This window comes from Sinohyriopsis cumingii, chromosome 5 (assembly GCF_028554795.1).
Source record: "Sinohyriopsis cumingii isolate HCF-2022 chromosome 5, ASM2855479v2, whole genome shotgun sequence".
Taxonomy (NCBI): domain Eukaryota; kingdom Metazoa; phylum Mollusca; class Bivalvia; order Unionida; family Unionidae; genus Sinohyriopsis; species Sinohyriopsis cumingii.
Window position 1 is genome coordinate 2,825,322 of NC_142965.1, and position 27,311 is coordinate 2,852,632.

Consider the following 27,311-nt stretch of genomic DNA (forward strand, 5'->3'; position numbering starts at 1 on the left):
TACCTATCAAATGGAAAGCGGCACTGCTACGATTCAGTCTCAGGCGGACATTCACTCCGTTCAGCAAATATTTCTCTTGCAACCACATGTCCAAATGCAAACGATCCATCAGTTCTAAACTATTTTCTCTTTTGATTCTGTTTCTTCGTTCTATAAATCCGTCATTGTTTGGTGTTTTTTTTTGCATCAATTTCGAATTCTTCAAACTGGCCTGCTTCGTCAGCTTCCCATAGCACACAGGCATTGAGATGAGTGTTCTTGGCGTCTATTCCGTACGTCAAGAGATTTTCCAGGTACGCTCGATAAGGGTAAGTATCCATGCTGCTGCTGACCAGTTTGTTGTTCAAGTACAAGTCCACTCCGCTAAACAAGGAATGCATGAAATTGTTGACGGGAGCTATTACCTCATCGCCATCTAGGGGTGAATTGTCCTCATCGACAACTTCGACTTTCAAGTACAAGTAACTGCTATTCAGATCGATGTAATCTTCGGGCTGTCCTTTGATTTCAAACTCGATGGGAGCTGAGGCTGTCAATGAGGAGACGGGGTGAAATTCCACCCATTGGGATTCTTGCATCGTCATCATGGTGGGGGGCATGGCAAACAGATCCAGTTCCGTCTTGGAACAGGCGCAAGACTCTCGGTGCATCATTTTTTTTATTTGCTGTGTCTCAAGAATCGAAAACGTCTAAGTCTCGAACGGTTCTTCTTTTCTTAGCCTTTCTCGCTTGAAGTCTGGTGAAAGTGTGTTTTCTTCGTCGTCTCTTTCTTCCTTGTCCTTGCTGAATGCCTGACTCGGTAGCGTGCAGGGCATTTATAGGTGTGTCTCGTCGGCCTAAAATGTCTTTACCCGTTTGCAGCAAGACATTTTTGCCAGCCCTCATGAAGGCTTCTTTAGGGTTTTGTTTGTTGATGATGACATTTTGGAGAAATTCTTTGCCTTGCGTCAGTGCCGCATCTTTCAAGGCGTGCAATCCGCGTGTCACCATCGGTTTCAACACCGGGGCCACCGAACGAAAGGCCGATTTTAACATGTCTCCTAAACCGTGTCCTCGCTGTCGTGCAACCCCTCGGTACACTGGATACATGACTTACTTACGAGTCGTGAGAAAACCGTTTTCGAAAATGGAGTTTCACCGTGACTTTTCCTTTGGTGAATGGAATATTTTGTCCCAAATCTCCTTTTATAGTAATGTTGACCGTGTCCAAATACGACTTGCTGACCGGCAAATAGTGAGGATGGACAAATTCGCGGTGGACGTGGTAAGTGTTTCCACCTTCCTCGTCAGCGTTTGCGGCAGAATCCACTTTGAAAGGAATGACACGCAGTAACGGTACGGAGGTGTGTCCAACCACGTTGTATTCCACCACATCGGAATACACAAACATCAAATTCAGTCCTTGGTTCAGTTCTACCGGGGTACGAAAATACTTGACAAAAGTCTCGTTGTCAGAAATGACTGCTAATTCGGGTTTTTGTTCTACTTTCTTCCTCAGCTCCATGTCACCGCCCAACATGTCAAACAATTCAGGACAAAATAAGAAAGAGATGATTTTGGGCCCCTCAGGAAATTTTATCAGGAAGCGACGAGCTGTTTTGTGGTACTCCAGGGTGACACTTTTTTTGACACTTTCCAAAGCTTTCAGAAACACACCATTAAACCTAGTGGCTATGGTGCTGACCAAATGTTGACCACTAAAATAATAGCCTGGGGGAATGAACAAGTGATAGGTGGTCCACTTTTGAATTTTTGTGGGAGGGGTTTTCTTGTCATATCGGACATTGGTATCCATCCACTGTTGCAATTGTTCGTCATGAACTTCCACATCAAATTTATTTTGATTGGGAAGGACATTGAGGACTTGGGTCGGGTGAATCATTTCTACTAAAGCCACTTCCCAATGGGCTTCGTGATCTAAGGCGATGGCTTGAGGTAATTTAGCCGTGTAACAGCACAACGTGTTGTGGGGAAACACCTCCATGGAACTGTCACTGGGTAAGGTTAAGTAAAATTGGTTTTCGTGACTCATAATTCCAGAGTTCTGTGGCTGTCCGATATTACTGGACGTCAGAGGCGTGTCTCCGCCCAAAATGGGGTTCTGGTTGTGGTTGTTGGAGTGGTGACTGACACTGGCACTGGACACAAGGTTCCCGTTCGAGGAAAATTTCAGGGAGGGATTGGGAAGCAGGTAACCGATGCAACTACTCAATAAAATGGTCCACAATTGTTTGTCTCCTTGTTGCAAACTCAAATTGGCAATGGCAGCCCCGATGACACAATACACCACGAAGATTTGGCAGAAAAAGACGATTTGCGTTTTAGGCACACGTTCTCCACACCACACCCACAAGGGTTGTTTTTGTAAATCTTGCACAGAAGAACTGGGTGAAGAAGGAGTGGTCGACGTAGCTGCATCTTTTGTGTGAAAGGGCATGATGGTCACTTCTTTTTATAGTCGATGACTTGCGAAGCGTCGATCCAAGAATCGAAACTGGGTGGATATCCTTTCCAACGTACTTTGACTTCCTTGACACGTCGTTTGCCCACTTTACGGGTTCTGCGTTCGAGAATGCTTTCGATGTCGTACACGTCGTCTTCTTTTTTGGTCACACGTTGTAACTCGGGCAAATAAAACGTTCCTTTGAGCACTTCTCCGTTCATGTCTTCCAATTTATAGACGGCAGGATGACGGCCATGCACTCGTCCAGTGACGCGAAACAATTCGGTCGTCCAGTTAGGTAAGTAACCTTTGTCGAAAGTGCGTTTGGTTTTGCCAATGCGCACCCAATCTCCTACGGCCAACTCTCCACTTTTCTTGGGGACAGCCCTCGTCGGGGACGTACCAAACAGGCGCTCAAACACCAACACTTCGTTCTCGGGAGTCACGTCTTGCGGGGCACGTCCGATGCTTCGATGGTAAGATTGGTTGTACGCTTGCACCAGGTGCGGTAAGATGTACTTCAGAGTGTGGTGATGCGTAAAATATTTCCACATGCGTTCTTTCAAAGTACGTTGAAAACGTTCCACGATGCTGGCTTTGGTTTCGGGATTCTCGGTGGTAAAAAAATGAATGTCACGTTTCTTTAATTCTTTTTGGAAAGCTTGGTTCAGAAATTCGGTGCCTTTGTCCGTTTGCCATCGAAGAGGGTGACGACCGCTTTGTTTCAACACCCGTTGTAGGGCTCGCACTAACTCGCTGCTCGATTTGGAAGTCAAGGGCACGACCCAGGCAAATTTGGAAAAGACGTCGATGACACAAAACAAATATTTGTAGTCACGATTGTAGCTGGACAAATGAGAGACATCGGCTAAATCGGCTTGCCATTGATGATCGATGCCTTCCACTCGGGTGCGACTTCTGGCAAACTTGCGTCGAATGGGTTTGTGTAAAGTGTAGGTAGCTTGTTCTTGTAACCATCGTTGCACTTGAGGTAAACGGAGACTTTTCAGTCGAGTTTTGGCAGCACGATACAATTTTTGAACTCCTGCGTAACCTGCAGGATGGGAGGGATCGTAGTAAATGCTGGCTAAGACTTTTTCCATTTTTATGTTTTGTGTTGATTGGTGTGTTAATAAGACACCCACTCTTGGAGGATGCTAGTCTTTTTCTCTTGGGGTATTTTCTTGGATTGCAATGCTTTGCGTGTGCGACCGGCAATAGGTGTCGAAGAGGAGGATGTCTGAGCGGGGGATATCGGTTCTTGTTTCACTTCTGTCTTCACTTCTGTCTTCACTTTCGTTTTCTCTTGTGATGAAGAAGGGGTGGCCATCATCTTTTTAATCCATCCAATTCTGGAGGTAGGTGGTGTTGTTAACTTGCGTACTTTTTCTGGTGGAGTTTGAAACCCTTCTTCTTCTTCTTCTTTTCCTTTTTCTGTCTTGGTCACTGGTTGTGGTGGGACTGGTACTGGTACTGGTGATGGTGCTAGACTTTTCATCAAGGTCTTAAAATCTTTCAGAGTTGGTAGAGCTGTTTCGTCTAAAGCTTTCTGGTGAAAGAGTTGCAGTCGTTGCAAAAGTTGACCGTACTTTTGCGATTTTTCTGTTTCGGACAAATCTTGGCGATCCATCAAGGACTGCAATTCGTGTTGTAACTGTGACATCTCGCTCAAATTGGGATTGGGAGGTAAATGCGGGGTGCGTTGTTCTTGCCAACGATGGTATTCCATCCATCGTTTGTAAGGCACTAAAGCTAGTTTTCGTCCTTCCATGGAGTTGTCAGGGGTCTATTCTGAGATCTTGGGACTTCCGAAGGCCTTTTTATCTTGCTCCCACCAGTCCTCCCAACATGGTTCCCAAGACTCCTTTCAGTATGGGTCCTAACAAGAGAGGCAAAATGCCTCCACGTTGGACCAACATCTTCTTCTTTTGATGAATGGGAATTTTCTTTTGAACCATTTTCCGAATAACATGACGATGTTTGCCTAAGCATTGTTTCTGGTGTTTGGACAAAGGGATCGTGCCTTTCAAAACGTTCAAACAACATTCGCACACGGTATCGATGACCTCTTTGGAGGCCGTTTGAATGAGTTATTTTCGTAGTAGTGGAGAAGCTTTGGACAGGACAGATAACAGGTCCCCATGTTTGGCTAAACGTGGTGGCAGTCCTTTCCTTTTCTTTCCTTGGGGTTTTCTGGAGGGTGACATCTTTGAGTCTTTAGGAGCACCAAAAAACACTGATACCCTACTCGGTCACAGGCCTTTTTTATACTGGAACGCGTCGCCACTGATTGTCCTTACGGCGTATCAGTTTGAGGACAGGCATGACACGTCGTGCAGGGGTACGCAACGGACTAAATCGAGCCAGTTCTTGCTTGGACAAATCCAGTAAACTTTGTAACATGCCCGATCTTTCATGGACTTTGATTTTGGGAGAAGGTACTTTGTGAGCAGCAGCCACTGCCGTTAAATTGGAGGGTCCTGCTACTGGGGAAGTTCTTTTGGGGGTCATCAACGGAGAAGTTCTTGGTGTGATCAACGTCTCCAAGTACTCTTCAGTTCCTGGTGTCATCAACGGAGAAGTGGACAAACGTGAGGATGCCGGAGACGCAGTCACTGCCGTGGCAGGTCGTGGTTTGCGAGTGTAAGGTTGTGTCCTGGCCGCAGTGCCTCTCTTGCGACTAGTTTTCTTCTGTGGACTTTTCTTTTTCTGGGGACTTTTTTTCTGTTTCTTTTTCTGGGGGCTTCTTTTCTTTTTCCGGGGTGGTGTCTGGTAAGAGGAGGGTCCCGCCACTGGAGAAGTTCTTCTCTTTGGGGACCTGGTCTTTTTCTTTTTCTTCTTGGGGCTTCGTTGGACTTTTGTCTTGGGTATAACTTTGGGGGCATTTGGATCCCATCTTAAGAGTGAGCGAATGATGACACCTCCTAGAGTACCGCTCCCTCCAGGTTTCAAAATGATTTGTTTTTTGGTTTGAGTGTCGATGCGGGGATCGGCCAGTTGGACCAAAGCGACTTTGTTTCGATCGAAAAAGCGTTGGGTTTGATGAGGAATCTGAATGATTCCTTGGAGTAATTGACGTGCCGTCACCGTGAACCATCGTAAGACTTCTTTGAGACTAGCTTCTAAGACACGAGCTCGTGTTTGTGGATCTTTTTCTCGACTGATGCCATACAAGGCACGAATCAATTTGACGGGAAGATGCGACTGAAGGGACGTCATGTTCACACTGTGTGAGACAGACGAAAAAGGGTCTGAGGTTTTTATAGATTTTTTTATGGGGAGTGAAATGAAGTCGAGGACGGAGACGTGTACAGGACAGGCCCTCCGTCTTGGCACCAGTGGTGAAACAAGTGGGTACGAAATCGCAAATCCTCGGGAGTCGTAGGTTTCAAATCGACGAGTAAATAGGCGTGTGGCGTTTGAGTGGCATCGTCGTACGCCTGAGTCAGCCAAGGCGTTCCTAACTGTTTGGCTAAGACTTGCACTTGCGATTTATCTCGAGGGCTTTTAAACAAGACCACGTAATGCGCATTGAGACTGATGGTGCGATGGGCTTTACTTTGTTGAAACAAATTTTGGGTGATGTAAACGACACTGGCATTACGGTGATGCCCTTTGCGCGTGAACCACAGTTTAATTTCTTCTTCGTCTTCTCCTAACATGTCGTCGAAAATGACCAAATGGGTTTGACGGGAGTCAGAGACGATGCCGTCGTCTTCTTTAGGAATGCCTTCCACAAACACGATGGAATCGCCTTGACTTTCTCGCAAGAGGCTGTTCGCCGATTGCCACTCTTTGTAACACCACACGATCCGTTGAGGGGGTCGATCGATCAAATGATGTTTATGTTCGATCAAACGTTTGACGAATTCGGTTTTGCCTGAACCGCTAGGTCCAGCAATGAGCATGTTAAAGGGATGGCGAAGATACAAAGCCTCCCAACTGGCACGATCTAAGTGTTCGTCGATGACTTTGACAGTAGAGGAAGAGGGAGCAGAGACAGCAGAGATATCCATTGTGTGAGAAATGTCTCTTGTGACACGAAAAAACAAACAAGACAAGAGTTTATATACTTTTTCAGAACACGTTTATTGAATGTTTTTTTTTCAAACATGAATACGAAAGACAAAAATACATAAAAGCCAAAGGCTTAAGTACAAGGATAAAAGGCACATGATAACTATGAACGTGGAATAAACACAAGTGTCTGTACAACATGTTTTGGGTATGTTCTAACCAGTTCTATAGTAGGGGGTAAGGTCACACAAGTGTCCTCCCGAAAGAGTCTTTCAGGCCTGTCCACGACAGTCCTGTCCTGGGTGACGGGTTCTTCTGGCACCGTCACTAACACGGGTTGAAAAGTAACTTTTTTCCTTGAACAACTCTCGTGCATACTGGGCCACTTCTTGGGTCCAAGCCTCAAAACCCCATTCTTTCCAGGCACGGACATCTGTCCAATGGGGATGTAAGTCACAAGCTACACACACATCGTCATACACGTCTTCGGTAGCTACAAGTTGACGAATCTTTTTTTCCTGTTGAGGTCGAGAAGTGTCCAGATGAAAACGCAAGGCTTTGAGCAAAAGGAGTTTTTCGTGACCATTTAAGGCCATTGAGGTGGTAAGTACTGATCGTAAAGAGTCCACAAAGAATCGGCTGGTAAACGAAATCCCAGAAAACAAGTCACTAAGACACACACCACTTGTCGTCCCAAATTGAATGGATACAGTTCTTGTAATAATCGATGGTAATGATCCACGGTTTGAATATGGCCATTGAGTTCCTTCCACGGAATCTGTTCAATGACATGTGACATAAGCCGTGGCATGGCAGCCTGTTTTTATATTCTCTTTTTTTCGGATGCAATACACGTACTTTCTAGCCAGAGATCTTCGTTCTCCAGTAGGGAATCTAAATCTTGCATACTGTAACCGTACAATTCACAAAAGTAATCCACATAGTGAGTAATTTCTGACCACTGCCATTCAGGGTAACGTCCAAGAATGTCACTGAACTCTTTTGATGTAAACGGTCTAAAGCGATATAATAGGATGAATGCACCCTTGACCCAAAGAAATCTAACACACTGGTTGACTTTTTTTACTTTCCTCTTATGAATTTCTAGACACAAAAGTTCTACAGTGACCCATTGAGATTTCACTCTGGCAAACCCCTGCCAAACTTCCTTGTAAATCTTCTCTTGCAGTTCTTTAGGTAATGATTCAATATCGTTTTTGAAATGAAGTTTAAATACTGGTCTCGGTGATGTCCAACATTTGACTCCTAGCCAATCTGGTTTCTTCTTCGTCAACGACATGGTAAGAAGTTATTTCAATGTCTCGGTCCCACTAAGGGTAAGTAATGACAATTCGGTGACCATCGAGCATGTTCTACGTAGGCCGAATCTTGCGGTTCCCAGTGGTGAAGTGACACACCGCAACTGAAGCACTTGACTTTGTCTCCTTCGCCCAAGTAGAAAAATCCGGCTCTGGCTAATTCTTCGGGGGTCGGTCCTCCCAGATACTTAGGCCATTTTCCTTTAAACGATTGAAGACGATTTTCAAAGTCGCAGTATTCCGACAAACGCACAGGGAACGAATATTCGTCTTTCACAGGTTCGTTTCGATGAGGGTTGAGTGACATGGGTAGGAGTTTGCTCAGGGCTGGATGACATCCGTATGGGGGTAGACGTGAAGGTGAACATTCCCCTTTAAAACGAAACCCAGTAAAATGTACAAGAGGACGAGCGGCATCGCTTTCCCATCCCACAGGTTTGACACGCACAGCATCACTTTCCATGATAGGTGTAGGGACACTAAAGTTCCCATGATGCTTTACGGCATCGCTCAGGTCACAACGTACAGCATCGTACCCATCGCAAGGCTCACAATCGCATTCCACTTCCGAAGCCTCACACTTGAATTGTGCCTTTCTAAACAACTTGTTCTGTGTTTCTCTGAAAGTGTTCATCTTGTTTGCTCGGTCTTGGTAGTCACAATGAACTATCGATCTTGACCATAGCCCCTTTTTATACTAGTCGCAATGCAGTCTCCAGCTTGTACATCTTTCCTTTTTTACGTTTTTTGTGTCCTGTTCTGGAAGGTATCGTCTCTAAGGTACCGTCAACATTGTACCGTAGTGTGATGGGTGGAAAGGCCATAGAAAGGTAAGGGCAATGCGGAGACCATCGAGTATGTTCCAGAATAGCTGAATCTTTATAGATACATAGATCCATTCGTAACTTCAGTCCGCAAGCGAAACACTGTACCTCGTATCCCAATCCTGACTCAGGTCCCAAGTAGACAAATCCTCTTCTAGCTAAAACATGCGAAAAAGGTAATCCTTCCCTATCCGTAGGCCATTTTTGAAACGTGTCCAATCGACGGGCACAATCACAATAGTCAGGTAAGAAGACTGGAAAATGGTAGGGTTTGAACTTGGAGTTCTCATCGGGTTTCTCACTCGATTCTTGCTGTGGCGAAGTCATCTTTCTGGTGGGTGACTATCCTCTTACAACCAATGTTTTATACCAACGTGTCCATACGGTAAGGTGAAATGATTGGGAAGTCGAACTCGCTTCTGGTACACGATTTGATAGACTTTTTCCAAGGACCGACTGACGATGTGGTGAGTGGGTAAACGTACAATCTTGTTCGGTTGGTGAGTGGTCACTTTAAAGTTTCCATCCTCTCCGGATTGCAAGGCTTCTTTCAATACCCCAAAGTTGACCACTCGACTGGTACGATAATTCAGAGTCAGTACTTTCACTTTGCACGTCGTGTGCACTTCTCCTTGTTTGTCCCGGTATTCGTAGCCGTAATTTTTGGGACCGCCACTGACGAAACTTAGAATCTTGTCGTCGGGATGCTCGTCTGTCCAGGCTCCTAAACGGTCTCCTTCGATGTCAGGGTGATGTTGAATCGGGTGATGGATGTAAATGCAACTGTCCGTGTCAAAGTACAGGACGCGTTCTTCTAACAGTTCTAAAGCTTCGTACAATTTTAAGCGAGCATGAGCTGTCACGTAAGCCGCAATGATGACATTTCCAAAAGGTTCGTCTTGTACAAAGTCCAGATCTTCTTCGTAATTGACCAAGATTAAATTCTCTCGAACGACGTCCACGTGTTTCATGTATTTGGTTTTGTCGTGAATCATCTGGAAGTAGCGGGAAGATTCTGTCAAATATTCCGTCTTGGGTAAACACGGTCGTTGTGCCATTTTACCCCACAAGCAACTTAACATCACTTTGGCAAACGATCGCCTGCCTTCGTTTTTCTCGATGTGGTCTAAAGTGATGCCTTCTTGTTCGTAGTATTTCTCTTTGAATTGTATTTGGTCTTCGGGAGTGTGACACCAGGAAGGATAGCCGCTGGCTTCTTGCTTCAGTTTCAAAAAGGCATCCACGTAGTCGGCGAAAATGCCTTTCTGAGTAGGGTCACCCTTGCGGTATTGTTGTGTCTTGGGAAAGTGGCAAATTTCGTACACTTCTAACAGTTGGTATCCCATGTCCATAGCTTTGAACAATTCTACGCTGACCCAGGTTCCCGTCAAGGCACGTTCTTCCTGGCTGTGCTGACAAGGTTGGTCTTGGTTGCACGTTTCGGCACAAGTACGGCACAAGGGAAACATCAGTTTGCCTTGACAATGGTGAGGTAAGACGGGATGGCATAGGTTCGTGGGAGGCAAAACTTTGCACTTGATCAAGCCTTCGTATTGTCGAATGTTGACCAGGTCAATGTGTTCCGTCAGCAATTGCGGGTGCCCTACAGGAAAGCGACAATATTTGCACAAGTAGGGATACAGCGAACACACGTCCAAGTATTTGATTTCTTCTCCTTTCTCTTCGTCGGCTTGGTACAGCAAACAGGTGGCATTGGTCCTTCCTCCATACAAACTATCCCTCGGGTTCAGCGGGTCCATGAACTGGTAACTTTCCACGAGGCGTTTAAACTCGGGATCGGTTTTCATACGGTGATCGTACTCGTGTTCCCACATTTCCACCACTTGGTATCCTTGCTGTTCTAACTTTAGGCGTCGCTGACAAGTGTCCTGGTACAAGTCTTCCATGGTTCGTTGCAAAAACTGATCTTTAGTGCCACGGTCAGGGTAACAGACGGGACATCCGTGAAATAAGCAACCGTTAAACTCGTACACGATCTTGGGGTTTTCTAAGTCCCAGCCATCGACCGAATACGTTCCGATGGTCTTTTCGCCCCCTCCGTTGTGGGCATGCTGAATCCACTTGTCTTCCTTGTCGCACAAGTAATGTAACCAACGTAGGGCTTTGACCGAGTATTGACGCTTGACATAGTTGGTCGTTTGAGGACTGATGACAGCCACGGTCTTTTGAGGCATGAATCGTTGGCGGTACACTAAGGAACACGCTTTGGCAATGGTGCAAGCTTCTTTCAAAGGATCGACCCCTCCGTGTTCCATGAACAGTTCTCGAAATTTTCCACAGCAACGTCGTAAAATGTCCACGTCGGAACGACAATACTTTAACATTTCTTCCTGAAAGTCGAAAGGGTCCGAGGCGTGAGCCTGGTACCAAGCGTAGAAAGCTTCTCGTTGTTCGGGGTCGTAATAGTGAGCCTCAGGCAAATGGGGTAGAACGGCGTGTTGATTAGCTTCCGTATTGAAAAAGTGTGGAAAGTACCCTTTAGCCATTTCTGTCATTCCAAACGTTTTAGGTATTCAACTCAAAGGCATGGCCAAATAGCTCATCGAATCTTTAAACTGTACTTGTCCCACTTGCATGAAAATGATTTTGGCTCCGTTCAAAGTCACTTTAGGACGCTCGGTGCCTTGTTCCGTATAGTACCTCAAAAGAAACTGTCCATCGTATCCGGAGAAATTGTGAGCCATCACCGTGGCATGACGATGACAATCTCCGTAACGTTCGATGTCCTCTTGGCTCCACGTCTTGTCGACGGGGTCTAAGACCCATTGGGCAAAATCGGCTAACGTGTTCGGTCCTCGAAAGATTTTTTCACGCCCTCCAGGAATCTTGCTGCAGTGAGGGCAATGACTGAAGATAGGTTCTTGAATACACTTCTCGCACGCTCGATGAGCCACGCAGAAATTAGGAATGTGAATGCCAGTCTCTTGCATGCATTCGAAATCGAAAAAGATGAAATTGCTTTTCTTCTTGTGACCGTCCTCTTTCTCTGGTGGGGGTTGGTATTTTTGCACGTAGCATTGGTGTTCCAAGTCCACGATGTGGTGACAAATGTGACATTTTTTCTTTCCTGAACATACGTGTGCCTTGGTATTATTGGTACGTTTGACTTGTTCACACGTAGAGCACAATCTCAGCAGTTGACAAGCGCATTTCTTCTGTGAACCTTGCGTTTTCAGATGTTGTTGGTAACAGGTAGGGCTGACAAACGTGCGCAGACAAGTTGAACAAGGCACTGGTTCTTCGCTCAGACAGGGTGAAGAGGCCAAACATCCTGAGCATTTCAATCCACAATGCTTGTGTTGCTCTCGATTGTTATAACCATGGTCACATTTCTCACAGTAATAACTGTACCCCAGGAATCCGGTGATACTGGTAATGGTATCGAAATGTTCATCGTGATGATAAAGGTGAATGTATTTTCCGTCCTTAAAGTCTTGGCCTCGAAACAACAAAGGCCCACGCATTTCTTGAGGGTGCACTTTCAAGGTGTAGCGTGGAGGTAGGACATCTTGCAATTTTTGCATCTCAGGAATGCCACAGGGTGTGTCTTTGGACAGGCCAGCTTGTTGCAACAGGAGTTCTGCTTCGTTTCGTTGTTTGACTCGGTCCGATTGTCGAATAGTTTTCCAGGTTCTTTTCCATTCTTGTCGTTCTTGTTGGCATAGGTTCGTCCCACCACGATGGCACGGGCTAAACACATCTGGTCTTGAGGGTTGTGAATTTGGACGAGGCTCTTTTTGGTACTGCGAAGTTCGTTCACCAATAACACCTTATTGCGTTGTCCGGTCCCTTGAGGAGGAGAGACGTGAGTCATGTCCAGTGTGGCTTTTCCATCGGTGATGTCAAACTGGTCATTCGATTGTTGAACGTGTTGAATCTTGTCCATGACTTTGGAAGCGGTCAATTCTGCAGGGGTGCTCAACTCGATCCAAACAGGGATTTCAAACCGTCGTGTTGTATGGAAAGTCTCAAGCGATCGTCTTCTTTGGGTTGACATTGTCGCTTGAGTGCAGTGAGCAAAGAATCCCACACCCCAGTGATAAACACTTCTGCTTTCTCTAACGGCACTTCAGCCTTGAAATCTTTAAACTTCACCGTGTATTTGTAAGCCGTGGTTCTAAATTTCCTAGAGGAGCCCTTTTCCGTCTCTCGAATGGAATAGTACTTTTCAGGGTTGACTATGGGTGGTGAACTTGGTTTAGAGGGTTCGGATTCTGGTTCACTCATGTCCTCTTCAAAATCACTGGCATGAATTTGTGCCAAGATTTCAGCCCTGGTACGAGGCGATAGATCACGTTTCTGCCTCTTACTTTTTTCTTCTTCTTCTTTCTTCTCGAATGAATAGGATCGTTTCATCTTGAGTGAAAAACGTCAAATGACTCAAGTTCAAACACCATAGACTAATTTATAGTCATGGTAGACTAGCGTATATAAAAGGGTGTGTGTCTTGTTCTTTCACTATTCATTTCACTCTCAAGCCGAGCACAACGATGGAAGAGACTAACCAAATCGAACGTTTCGTCAGAGCTTTGCGAGGGGTCATTAGAAAATTCTCTTCCGACCAGCCTACGGACTACTCTCCTTCCTTTAGAGATAAAAGTCAGGATACTTGCTATATCTGTCAGAAGAAAGGGCATTGGTCTTCAGAATGTCCAGACCGTCAAAAAAGAAAAAAAACAGGGGATAAAAAAGACAAAAGTCAAGATACCTGTTATTATTGTAAAGAAAAAGGACATTGGTCTCCAGATTGCCCAAAAAAGAAACAAGAGGAGTCAGAAGAAAAGAGGAATTCTTCAGAAGAAGAGAGGGATTCTTCAGAGGAAGAGAGGGATTCTTCTGAGGAAGAAAGAAGACAGGTGAAGAAAAAGAAACAGGAGAAAAAAAGAAAAAGGGAAGAAAGCGAGGAGGAAGAAGAAGAGGAAAAGAGTGTAACGGTGAAGAAATTCAAAAAACAGAGAGACTAAACAAGGAGAAAAGAAGAAATCAATGAACTTTTAATTAAAGTGTTTTGTTATGAATTGGATTGTAAAAAAAATGGAGAAAAGAATAAATGAATGATATAAGGTAAGTGTCTTTGAGTTTTGATTTTAAAATAAGAACGTACACTCACGCACTCATACACAGACACGTACAATAAGGGTAAAATGGGCTGTTAAATATTTCCTTTGAGTTATTGGCAAATTGAAAGGCTATCTCTTTTTCGAGAAATATGGCTGGCCCTGAAAAGGGCCTTTTTTATTTCGGTGTAGGGGTGAGTTTAACCAATCAACTTTAACTGCCTTATGCGTTTGCCACGGCCAAGGCCTACTTCTGAACTGCGTAATGTTGATGATTGGGTTGAAATCACTAAGGGTGGTACGGTAGGCTTAGTCACAGGGTTGACGTGTTTAGCTCGGGAAGGTCGTATTCTCTTCGGTCGTAATAAAGAAATCTGATACATTTGTTTCAGACTTCTTAACTCCGCTAAAATGTCGAACAGTACCGTGACCGTTTGATTTTCACCCTCTTGTTTCTTTGCTGCTACTTCTTCTTGCTGTTGTTGCTGTTGTTTTTTTCTTACCTCTTCTTCTTCTTGCTGCTGTAGGAGAAAAGCTTGTTCGGCTTCCTTTTGTCGTTGTATAAATTTCTCCAATTCTTCTTTCTGTCTCTGTCTAAAATTATCCACTTGCGGTAATGAAGAAGGTAACGAAGGTTCCTGAACATATTCTTGCGAGGAGAGAAAATCCACAAAATCCCAATTCACCTCTTCTGAAAGTAAGTCCGGGTTCCCTTGGGCGGTCTCCCCTACTGGTGCACCCCACTGGATCGTTTTCTGAGTTTCCGTCATGTTGAATCACTGTCGCATAGATTGACTGCACACAAGCGCTAGCGAATCTATATTGACTACGTGACGTCACAGACTGCTCTCTTCGGATTGGATGAGGGCTGACTGAATTTCGTAACGCGTGTTCGGATTGGTGAATGAACTCAATCCGTTTCAATCCTACCTCTGCCTATAAATAAGCGCAGTTGACTGCATTGATTCACCTGTTCTCGTCGCTTCAAGATGTGGACCACAGTTGAGTCATCCACCCTTGAGTCTTCCATGATGTTTCGGACAGACTTGCTCATGTATGTCCGATCCAAGTGGACTGTTGTCCACAGGACAAACACCAGCCTGTGGATACGTAGGATCTACGTTGAAAGACAAGGATGCCTGAAAAGAGTGCTGATTTACGGACCAACAGTGAGACGCAGCCTAAGGACAAGAAGAAGACCAATGCAGTGACCTTTATGTTAATGAATACATTAACATAAACCCAAAGGCCCTTTTCAGGGCCAGCCATATTTCTCGAAAAGAGATAGCCTTTCAATTGCCTGCCCCCTTTTTTTAAAAAAATTTTTTTTAAAAAATCCCATGTTAAATTCCCCTTGTACGTATATTAACCCACAATTTATTCCCATGTTAAATTTCCATTGAGGCTAATCTGACCCACAATTTTTTCTCCATGTTAAATTTCCATTGAGGCTAATCTGACCCACGATTTTTCTCCATGTTAAATTTCCATTGAGGCTAATCTGACCCACGATTTTTCTCCATGTTAAATTTCCCTTGAGGCTAATCTGACCCAGGGGTGTTTTTAATGCTAATTCCCATTGAGGCTAATTTCACCCCCTTGACTACTTGCATATGTTCATGACATGTTGGTGCAATGTGAGAGTACTGTCCAGAGTAACACCTAGGTTTCGTACTGATTGTGTGAATTTAATGTTGACGTTGCTGATATTTATTGTTTGAGGTAAAGGATGTGAATGAGAAAGTCTTTGTGTTGTGATCAGAATGGCCTCAGTTTTATCATCATTCATCTGCAGCTTGTTACATGTCATCCATAATTTCACATCAGAAATGCACCTCTGTACACCTTGGATGGTAGCATCAACTTCAGTTGGGTGGCTAGATTTGTATAGTTGGGTGTCATCAGCGTACAATTGGTGAGACACTGGATGATGATCTATGACACTTGAGAGTGGCTGAGTGTACAGAATAAAGAGAACAGGTCCAAGAACAGATTCATGTGGAACACCACAACATAGATCAACTGGGCTGGAGTGTATTCCATTTGCAGATACAATTTGTATCCTATTGACCTAGTAGGACTTCAACCACAGTAAGGCTGTATCATGAATGCCAAATACATGATGGAGAAGGTGAAGTATTATATCATGGTCTATTGCGTCAAATGATGCAGACAAATCAAGGAGGGTGAGGACTGTAATCTTTCCACTATCCAACGCAGAGAGAATGTCATTAACTACTTTTAGAAGAGCAGTTTCAGTACTGTGATAAGTGCGATATGCAGATTGTATATTGCTAAAAAGACTGTTTGAGTTTAGATGAGATACAAGCTGGGATAGAACAAATTTTTCTAAGATTTTTGATATGATGGGAGATTAGAAACTGGGCGGTAGTTCTTTAAATCGTTATGGTCTAGTGTTGGTTTCTTCAGTAGAGGCTTTACAATGGCAGTTTTGAAAAATGATGGGAATTCCCCGGATGAGAGGAGGTATTAATAACATCAGTTAGTGAAGGCAGTACTGGATCTAAGCACTCAAGCAGCACTGATGTTGTAATTGGATCAAGTTCGCATGACTTTGGCGCACTCGTCATCAGGATTGTACGTACAAAATTCATAGAGATAGGTTGAAATGCTGCTAATGGTTGCCGCTCAAATTCTGTATCCCAACTGTATGGTGACGACGAGTCAATTGAAATTGTGGTGTCAAGCTTATCTCTAATGGTTTGTTCTTTGTCACGAAAGAAATTTGCAAACATGTCGGGAAAGTCGACTGGAGAGAAGATAGTTGGAAGTGGTGTTGATTTGTTCCTTGACATTAGCTTGTTTGTAATCTCGAAGAGCTCTTTGCAGCTGGAACTTTACATGTTCTTAGTAGTATAGTGGGCTGATTTCGCTGCATGGACTATATTTGTGACATTCTTCTTAGCGACTTCATAGATTTGCTTATGAATAGTGAGTCTGGTGGAAAGCCAGAGCCTCTCAGCTTTACGGCGGTCTCTTTTAGCAGTGCGAAGCTGGTCCTTAACACTGCTATACCATGGAGAACACTTTTGAATTGATAGTCTGCACTTGGTAGCTGGGGCATGTTTGTCAAGCAATGAACGCAGACAGTTATCGAGTTGTTCTGTGGTAGGAGGTAAGCAAATTGTTAGGTTAGCTTGGATGTCGTGCATTAGTTTGGTTCTATTTATCATACGGAGGTTTCTCTTAGTAGCAGATAAAGGTAGAGGGTTAGGGACTGATACGTCAAGATGGCATATAATGCAGAGGTGATCTGAGGCAAGGTCATGGGATACCAGGGATGACCGTAGAATGTTATCATCAGGTCTATGAAGAATCCAGTCTAAAATGTGACCATGTTTTTGGGTGGGCTGGTTAACTGACTGTTTGAGGTTGAAAACATTAATGGAATCTATGAGGTTTGATGTATTTGAGCTTCTGGGACAGTCAAAGTGAAAGTTGAAATCTCCAAGAATAATCAGGTTGCCACCTATCAAATTTCCATAGTCCAGGAGATTCGGAAACCTCTCCAAAAAGAGAGAGTCAGCCAGCTTGTTTTTCTACTAGGAGGAGGGCGGTATAGGCAGAAAAAATGGACTGACCTTTGCTCCAGTGTGAGTGTGGTTTGGACTAGTTCAAACGATGTGTGGTCCAAATTGAATGTTGTGGTGTAGTTAAGACGTTTTATCATGGAGTTATCTGTGATGACAGCAATTCCACCTCCTCGAGAATTACGGGGGAACGACTTAATGGAGTAACCAGTGGGTGTTAGATCCGCACACTTGGGTTCATCGCCTGATGTCTTTAGATATGTTTCTGTCATGAAAAATGAATCAACATTTTGGTCGTTGATAAAATTAACTATTTCTGTGCGCTTTTTCGGTGGTCCTACTGACTGGGCATTGAATAATGCAATGCGTAGAGGTATTTCTTCGATAGCTGACACAAAGGTTGACGAACTAATAGGGATTTGAATTAGGTTATCTAAATTAACGGTCAAAATGTTTTTAAATTGTTGAGCCGAAATAAGGGAGGTAACTGGGATTCTTCTTCCTGTTCTACGCCGGCCAGCTTTGAAATAACGTTTCTTTTTTCGCTTCTGTTTACATTTAGGTAATGATGAATGTAGTCCCAGTTTGTTTAGTCTAGAGCACAATGTAGCGTGGAGAGCCAAGGAGTGATAATTTAAAGCAATTAATGAGGGTCCATCGTAGCATAAACGGGTTGACTGGCCAGTATCACGTGATGGCGGTTTGTTCAAAAACAGTGGAGCAAGACAGCTGAGAAAAAGTCTAATTGTTCTCGTTTCCAAAACAAGGAGATGAAGAAACACATACGAATTTAACAGCCAATACATAATGAGCACACTAACAAAGATGAAAACAGGCAACAAGCGCAAATATCATGAAAACGGCACTAAAAAACGGAACAGCTGCTTCAAGCCGGTTAAGCGTTAGCTTATCTCTGTGAGATAAAACCAAAATAACTGTGTGATCTTCTAATTAAGCGTAATCACATTTTACTAGAAATACAAATATAAATTACTGTAAATGACAAAAACAAACATGATCCTATTTTTCTGAACCTATTTAATGCACATAATTTAGTTATCTATTACATTAAAATCATAACACTTTAAATACTACGAACTATTCTTTCTTGCAATACGAAGTATAACTCAAAACGTATGACTATTCTATCCATACGTTGCACTTACTTTTTACCACATATAATGTGTGTATTTGAATCAGTCGATGCGTGTTCTCGGTTGTGAAAGAGGAGATTCAGTACAGAATAATTTGGGCAGCATTTTATTGTTTGTTGCTAAAGAGTAATTATACATGTTTTCTTTCGCCTCAATTTAGGCATGCATCCTAGAAATTACGCATGAGTTTCTTGAGAAAATATTAATGCAATATTCTTAAAAAGGCTATGCTTTGTTACTAGTTTTAGCAAAGACATCTTGTTTACTTATATGCTTCACGAAGGTAACAAAATTCACAAGTGAAAATAAATTAACTTCGTAGAAATTTTAAAGATCTGTGTATTTCAACGTTATTGTTTATGCTTGGTTGAGCATGATATTGTGCACCATATAAGAATACAGAAAAAGGGAGAGAGAGAGAGAGAGAGACATACCGAAAGATGATCGTGGAACGCCACGAACTATGTGTGTTAAAGTCCCAGTGCAGCCGTTACATGCAAAAAAAGTCATATATGCCACCTCACCAGAATACTACTGAATCTTGAAATATATTGGTCCTAAACATTTTAGGTAGCATTTAAACTGTATAATATCGACGATTCGTCCTATTATAAGCATTATAATTTTGCCCTCGAACAGAACAACGCGTCAATTTTGCACACTCGTTCTCTTTAAGCCACCTTTGATCGGCGACATCCATGGGTCAACATATTTATGATAAAAATCTGTACCACAAGACTTGATAGTGTCATTATTGTAAATATAATAAGTCAAAAGCACCAAATGCTGATTATATAAGATTTCTTCTAAGCTGGTCCAACGGAAACATTGCAGCTAAAATTTCAATGTTATATGTCTAGAAATCAAATTTCACATGTTGAATCAAATTCTTTTTCCTTACAATTCCGTTGTCTAGGTCGAAATTTTACATTTTATCTGTTGAATTGTACAGCGGTGGTTGGAAGTTTTATTTCATATGTCGAGTATTTAGATTTTAGCTGAAGAATCGCACAGCGTCGATTGAATCTGCAATGTCCAATGTCGATCTTCTAGATTTTAGCTGTTGAAGTGTACAGCGGTGATTGAATTTGTATTGCTGCACATCTTGAAGGTTTGATTTATCAGAGTTGCTATTTTTATATAGTGAAATATTTGTTGATCTTGCTAGTTACATTGCTCGATGAGAATGTTTACTATAACAATTCAAAATAATACCGAGTGTTAAGAATATCATTTGTGTATTCAATTATGAGGCCCCATTACATTTTACAGTTCGAAAATTATCATTCATGGTTCTAGAATTACTAGGAGCTTCTTCGCTAGAGGTCCCTCTCGCTAAAATAACCACGTTATTTTAAGATATGGAATATTCCCGTTGATTGATTTTGATGAGCGACAATACAATGCAATATCTGTTTATATATTTATCTTGTTGCTCTTTATTGAAGCAACTGTAACTAGTGAGCTGCACGACTACATTTTAAATATATACAGTGAATGATATTTTTATGTTTTTCTTTATTATACCTAACCAAAAATATGGACATTTTTACGTCACTCATGTATTTTATTTTTCTATTCAATTTTATATTAGGCAGGTTTATGCAACTTTAAATTTGTGCATAAAAATGTCCCAAATGACGTCATCAGCAGCCATATTTGTGATATGCTGGAAGATTTACTGTAGTATTCATATGATGTTTGGAAGTAGAAATAAGTTTATTGAATCTGATGATACTGTTACAAAACATAAACACATAAATAGAACGCAGATCAGGGTTTCTGTTAGTATCTATCTAATATGTTGATGCTTGTCCAAATTGTCAGTGTTGGTGGTTGTCCAAATTGTCAGTGTTGGTGGTTGTCCAAATTGTCAGTGTTGGTGGTTGCATGTAGGAGAAACTGTCAGATTGCTCGTTGTCCAGCTATAAAGGGTTATAAACAGGGAATATCACATACAGATATCTGATTTTTAGCTAATTACATTTAGATGAATGAGTTTACAGTATCAATATATCTTGGCAGAGAGTATCACTCAAAAGAATACATACCAAGTCTAAAAGAAATTCTTTATAGCTTTATTAACATAGACAAATATCTGAATTATATTGGAATATTAATCTTCAAACACAAATTGCGTACACTTCATAAGTTCATTTGCAACACGTGCGTGTATCCTTTAACTAAAGAGACTCCTCACTTCGTCCTGCTGCGGCTCTAGACCTTGCAGACAACCGATCTAATCTGTTGATGCTTTACTCTACTTCCCTTCTGCCCTCATCTAATAAGCTAGCAGCTGAATCCAATCCATTCCTGTCGGCTGCTAGATCCGTTAGAATGTCACCAAAATTAGGGTTCAAGCTTACCTGCCTTGTCATTTAAGCAACATAATTGCAAGAATTTTAATGTCATTAAAAATTAAGTCATGCAGCACATTACTAGAGTTTGTCAAAACATTAGCAAGATCAATACTTTCAGTAACCGTATTTACGCGCATCATAAAAGAAACGAGCCACATCGACAAGCAGCCTCCTTGTTTTAAACTAATGCTCGCCGTTTTAAAAGAGCGACCTCTAGCGAGGAAATTCATAGTAATTCTCGATTCGTGAATGGTAACTTTCAAACTGTAAATGCATACAAGGCAATGGCGCCTCACAGCTGAATACACGAATGATACATCCTACTATTCGACCATATTTTGAATTGTTAAACAAGGAAAATTTCATCGTGAAAGGTAAGTTTTAACAAACATAACATTTCACTATAAAAAATAGAAATTCTGACAAGCACAATGAAAAGTCCAATCCCCGCTGTGTAATTCAATAGACAATCTAAATACTATAAATATGAAATTGAACTTTCAACAAAAAGAGTTTCATTCAGCACTTGAATTAAAAATTCTCGACATATGACATTGAAATTTCAACTACCGCCGTCTAATTCAAACAACAAAATCTAAAACTTCGACCGTGTAAATAGAACTTTCAACAATCTCAATCTAGAAAATACATTGGAACTTTAAAGACAAGCAATTTGATTCTACATGTGAAATCGGAATGCTCGAGATATGACATTAACATTTCAACAACAGATGTGTAATTCAAAAGATACAATCTAAAAACACGACATTGGATATCACAGTTTCAATAAATGCTGTGTAATTGAACAAATGAAATCTCAATACTAGACATATAAAATGGAACTTTCAGCACAAATAGTTTGATTCAACACGTGAATTAAGAATTCTCGACACAGGACATTGAAATTTCAGCCACTGCTGTGTAATTATAACAACAAAATCTAAAACATTAACCTGGAAAATGAAATAGAACTTTAAGGACAAGTAATTTGATTCAACACGCGAAATTGGAATTCTCGACATATAACATTAAAATTTAATTGCAACGGTCTCATTGGACCAGCTTTTGTCCGCGACGGCGCCTCATACTTAATGGCTCTTTCACCATTCGACGTGTGATCTGGAACCGGACATACGTCATGAACGTCAAATGGACGCCATGAAATTCACTGTTGGATTTTTAATCAATCTTCAATGTCAATAAAAATCGTTTTCCGAACTGTGTATAACTTTACTTTATGACACTAAATGCAATTTGAATAGCAACAAATATAGGTAAGATGGCATTGATGTTCCATACTGTATCAAAAGAAACACAAAAAATAACATTAGTTTTGGCACTGATGATAGGACACGACAAGAATGAATTGATCGGATAGATGAGATGACATTTATTGCATATCCGCTTATAGGGTCTTGCAATGGAAAGTGTGTCTTCAACTTGTGTAGTGAAATTTGGATAGAAGAAGATATATGTATTTATGCATCTTATTTTCTTTGAATTACATATATTTATAGACTGCCGGTAATAAATAATGTCCGATAACGTGGAGGGGGAAGGAAAACGTTAATTATTACCACGTCCGATACATTTGAAACAGATGTATTCTCACTTTCATGAGAAATTCTTATGATTGTTCCTGTAGGAAGACAAATATACCTGTCTTGATGTGGTGTACGCCTACGACTCTACCGGCAGGTCTCTTTCCACTTTCATAATGTGGACATTTGGGAATAGTGATTCCCTCTGAAATTTAACGAAATGACTCAGATATATTTCATTACGATCGCGAAAGAGAATTACAAAACAAAGAAAGAAATCAAAGAAAATTTTACAAAACTTCTTATTGCAAAATAATGCTTTTAAAATTGATTGGGTTCGATTACGGAAGATAAAACTTTAGAAATGTTTTGTTGCAATAATATTAATAATAATATTGATTAATAATAATAATAATAATAATAATAATAATAATAAACAATAATTGAAACGTTTGAAACGCAAGTGAAAGACACTGGAATAAAATTACGAGTCTTACCTTTAGCCATATAAATTCTGTGTTTTCGTTCCAAAAACTGCAAATTACATAACATCATGTCATTTCTTACACCATGGAGAGAGAGAGAGAGAGAGAGAGAGCGAGAGAGAGAGAGAGAGAGAGAAATGGAGAGAGAGAGAGAGAGAGGTTGATTTATTTCGAGTTCAAGAATCAAATAAGTTGTTAAAAAAATCCAATTTGACTGATATTAATGGTGCTATGATACATTTAACTATTGAACTGCATATTTATTTTAAAAATTTTATCATGGAATGTGAGTTAGTCTAGTAGTAAATGAAACTGTTAAAGTATGACATCAGATGGGATAAACAAAGTTTTGTATATGACATAAAGTTTGAAGAGGAAGTAAATCTTGCGGCCTTAGTTTATTTATAGTAAACATTTTAGAGCCGCATATATCTGCTACTTATTCTCATATATGCTAATTAGTATCACTGTTATATCTCCTTGTTTCTCTCTTGAGAAAAAGAAGTAACGGTCTCTATTTTGTTTGCTTTTGTCCGTTTGACTTACTTCACATTGTTTAACATTTACTATAGAGACTCAGCCGTCACTGTATGGAAAATATGGAAAATATGAGACTGAGTATTCGATTAAGTTCGAGTCATATCGCAAAGACCTTTACTTTCTTAAAACTGTAGTTTCATTAGTTTAGCAAGAATTTTAATAACTAAATCAACGTCTTATGTTTCATAATAGCCCATAAATTGAATTTCTTCAACAAAACTTAAAACAAAATGAAACTGTTTTATGTAGAAATTGTCATATTTTGGGTGTTTTGCATTATTGCAAGACTGAAATAAAGCTTAGCAGTTGTATCATACCTATCCGATAATTAAAATTAACATACATAATTTTTAAAGGTTTCCAATATATCTATCTATAGATCTACCTACCTACCAAACTACCTACCTACCTACCTATCTAGTCTATCTTATCTAACTAATTAATTTAATCTATCGGATCTCATATATAAAAATCATTATTCCATTGGAGAGAGAGAGAGAGAGATATGGGTGATGAAACTAACCAGTACCTGATGCACTAGATGTTTCACTTTTGATGTGTCTGTCGTGCAACATTTGGTGCCATTATCTTTTCTTTCAAAGTCATTCAGAAGGTTATCATCATCAAGTAGATGAACAGATATTTCCTCACATTGTAGGCAAAAGCAATGCGATTCATTTACAGCTAATGTTAATGATCTTTCTGCGCTCTTCCAGTAGTACACAATTACCATGAGCGCGATCGTTAAGATGAAGTTGATGGTAAGGACGATATAAAATAACTTCTTACAGGTTTGCCTTTCTTCTCGGTTATTCGGAAAAGGTTGAACATAACCGGTATTTCTTTGCCTGATCCATCTCGATACGTATTAGACTGTGTCTTACAGGTTGCACTAGTATTATCAGGTTTGTACGTCCTTTTGCCGTTCTTTGTACGTCCTTTTGCCGTTTCTTTCGACATTTAAAGTCCACCATTTATGACATGATTTTTAGTTATTTTGTATGCTGTGTTTTCGATGATGCTGTGGGAACAGGGCATACTACAAACAAGAACTCTGTCAATTCGGTCAATTCATTTTATATTGGGGTGTAGGGTCAGAGTCCATTGCCTATCGAAAAGTTGTAATTCGCCGACATCATTTGGTGTCGGCATGGGGTAGCCGCTTACTAGCCGGCCTATCAAACTTGTACGACCTTTCATCGAGATATACCTGCATGAAATCGATAGGAATACGATTTATTTTCTCAGAAATTGCGAGCATATTATTCGTTATATATTTAATCCGCTGACAGATGAATCGAAAGTACATCATTACTGATATTTTACCTGGATCTGGCCATTTGCATTCCTAGTCACGTGACTACACAACTCTCGCAACCTGCATGTCAATTACATCAGAGGTCATAAAGGAATACTTAATGTATCAATCAATCTAAGGCTGCCTCAGAAAATCAAGCATGTGCTGATAGACATATATCCTTTTTCTTTAGGATGTATATTCCTCCAAAAATAGTTTCGTATTCTTTATTGCATTATATATGTCGCATGATGGTTCTTTTTTTTGTTTCTGAAACGTAATGGAGTGCTCCAAAAGTATGAAATAGCTAATTTTTGTCTGTAATTACAGATTATATATTAGGATTATTGCCACTTACAGATAAATACATTTATGTCGAAGTTTGAAGGTTCTAGAAGAGATTTTGTTCAGGAATTTGTTGAAAATTGGCCCACATCCTGGTACATTTTTATATACACGTAGCGATTGAAAGAATTAATTATTCTTATCGTTGCATTCGAAGTAGAATCAATTTAGGTTTTAATTTGAGATTTTATGCGTATTGAAATTATTCACTGGCGTTACACAAGTGCTCAATAATAATTTTGGACAAAAGTTCTATTTTGGGATCATTATGAATTAATTTAGAAACAGTTTGTATTATATCTCTGTGATACATCAAGATTTTTAGCAGATCAACATTTTCAAGATTTTAGGTCATTTGGAACACTATTGGAATTAATTTTGAATACGCTATACATTCCGATTTGTGATAGTACTTTTACGACTATTTCGGATTTAAATTACAATACTGTACATTCTTTTTAAAATTAGGCTTCAAATTCTAAGGCAATACATTATTTGGTAAACTTTAAAAGTTTTGTTAAGAAACAAATATCTCAGTCTGATGCGAGTACTTCCAAATCTCAATCTGGCACAACTTCTAGAAATCAAACTGTTGATATTCGGAATTCCTGATCTCTTCCGAACTGCTCTTATCGAAATAAGAAAGGGCACGTTATTTAAGCTTGCGATTGACTGAAAAATATGCAACATTAAAAATAAAGACATTCATAAATTGTTTTATTTCTAAGAATTAAAGGTCACGCGAATATATTCAAAGCATTATATTTCTTTGGTCAAACAAACACCAGTCGGATTTTAGTTTTGAGAATTATTATCTATTCCTTTTGTAAGGTTCTATATCACTTGTTGGTGATTCTACCAAACATAGCCCCCGTTAGAATATTAAGAGACACAAGAACTTCACTCTTTTATTAGCAGGTACCTTGCCTTTATATGATAAGTGTTCTTATTCAGGGAGTAGAATGCGGTTTTAATAATGTTTCACTCCATTGTGTAAATTTGTCATCATAATTTGACATAGGGTCAGTGACAATCCGAATAACGACTCTTTATCCTTTGAGTGTATTAAGTTATCAGTAGAAAATAATCTCGCTGGTGATGAGGTTGCTGTTAATCAGATGTAACAGACAAGCATTGTTTGGATAAAAATGTAGATCTTTTTCAAAACGTAAATACTTGATTGTGCAGTTCCTAGAGCAATAGCAAAATGAGCTCTTGAGAATGATGTTGCTCAGGTAATTATTCATTTTGCCGACATATTTATTGGTGAGTCTTTTGACGAAGTCAATTTCGCTCCTGGCATTGACCAATCAAAAGGTACTTATTTCAGTGAACATCTTTTTATTCATTATCTTTATTCTAATCAGGATCACAAAAGATTGTCACGCTTAGTCGAAAGAGGATCAATATCAAGATCCTGAGATTCCATGCTTCGTTCAGGTAGCTATTAGAGCAACTGAAGCCACGCAAGTACCAGTTTGCTATTTTGTGAACAAATGGGTTCTTTACGAGTAAATGGACACCACACGAGGCACTCACTGGTGACGACTGGTTAAGAGCTATTACAGTGTTATTTCTAAATTATAGCGATAAGACAATTTTTGTCTTGCCCACGGAACTTCCTGGATGTGTTTGTTTTACACAATTTGGCTTTCTTCAATCTCTTCATTCTGATCAAGGGTCGACTTTTACGTCGAGAAGATTTCAGCATTTAATGTGTGAATTAAGCATCCAAAAATTTAAGTTCTCTGCTTATCGCCCCGATAAGGAAGGGGCTTTAGAAAGTTTAAACAAACGTTGGACAATGTTATTAGGTCCTATTTATTTTTTACAGGAAAGATTTGGGAGTAGGGTGTTAATTTACTGTTGTGAGCTGTTAGGGAGTGTGTGTGTATGTGTGATTTGGATCTTTTACTATCTTTAACAATGTTTCAGTCATATCGCTACGATGTCTGCATTGTGCAGTTTAATGAGATGTCTAGCATGTACAATGACACCTGGAAAGTCCATTTGCTGACCGTTCCGAAATTCTCTGATCGATTCAGTTATCCAAATTTGACAATTAATTTAGGTTAAAATTAGTTTTGCCGTTCTTGTGTAACATTTTTAGAAAATTGTGGGACACGTTAAAGTTAAACATATAGAAAAGTTCAGGTCAATGCCGTTTCTGAATTGCCAGTTCCCCAAAAAACAAACAAATTAAGGAATTTTTGGGTATTGCTGGATATTATCGGAAAATTTCCTCCAATGTTTCCTTAATTGCTGCACCTCTGATCAATATATTGTCTAAGGAAAGCAAGTTTTCTCCGTCTGAAAAATGTTAGGAGGATTTTCATAAATTAAAAGCCATGCTTAAG

The 27,311-nt window shown here is 40.6% G+C and overlaps 1 protein-coding gene across 1 annotated transcript; it reads right to left on the reverse strand.

The window, feature by feature from the left end:
* Positions 1–21,799: 21,799 nt before the first annotated feature.
* Positions 21,800–24,177, reverse strand: LOC149798531 (uncharacterized). The gene is made up of 3 exons (XM_089956936.1): positions 23,842–24,177; positions 22,785–22,821; positions 21,800–22,492 (listed from the first exon to the last, which is right to left on the reverse strand). The coding sequence occupies exons 1-3, from the start codon at positions 24,043–24,045 to the stop codon at positions 22,374–22,376; spliced, it is 360 nt and encodes a 119-aa protein (XP_089813062.1). The 5' UTR covers positions 24,046–24,177; the 3' UTR covers positions 21,800–22,373.
* Between the last annotated feature and the right edge of the window lie 3,134 nt (positions 24,178–27,311).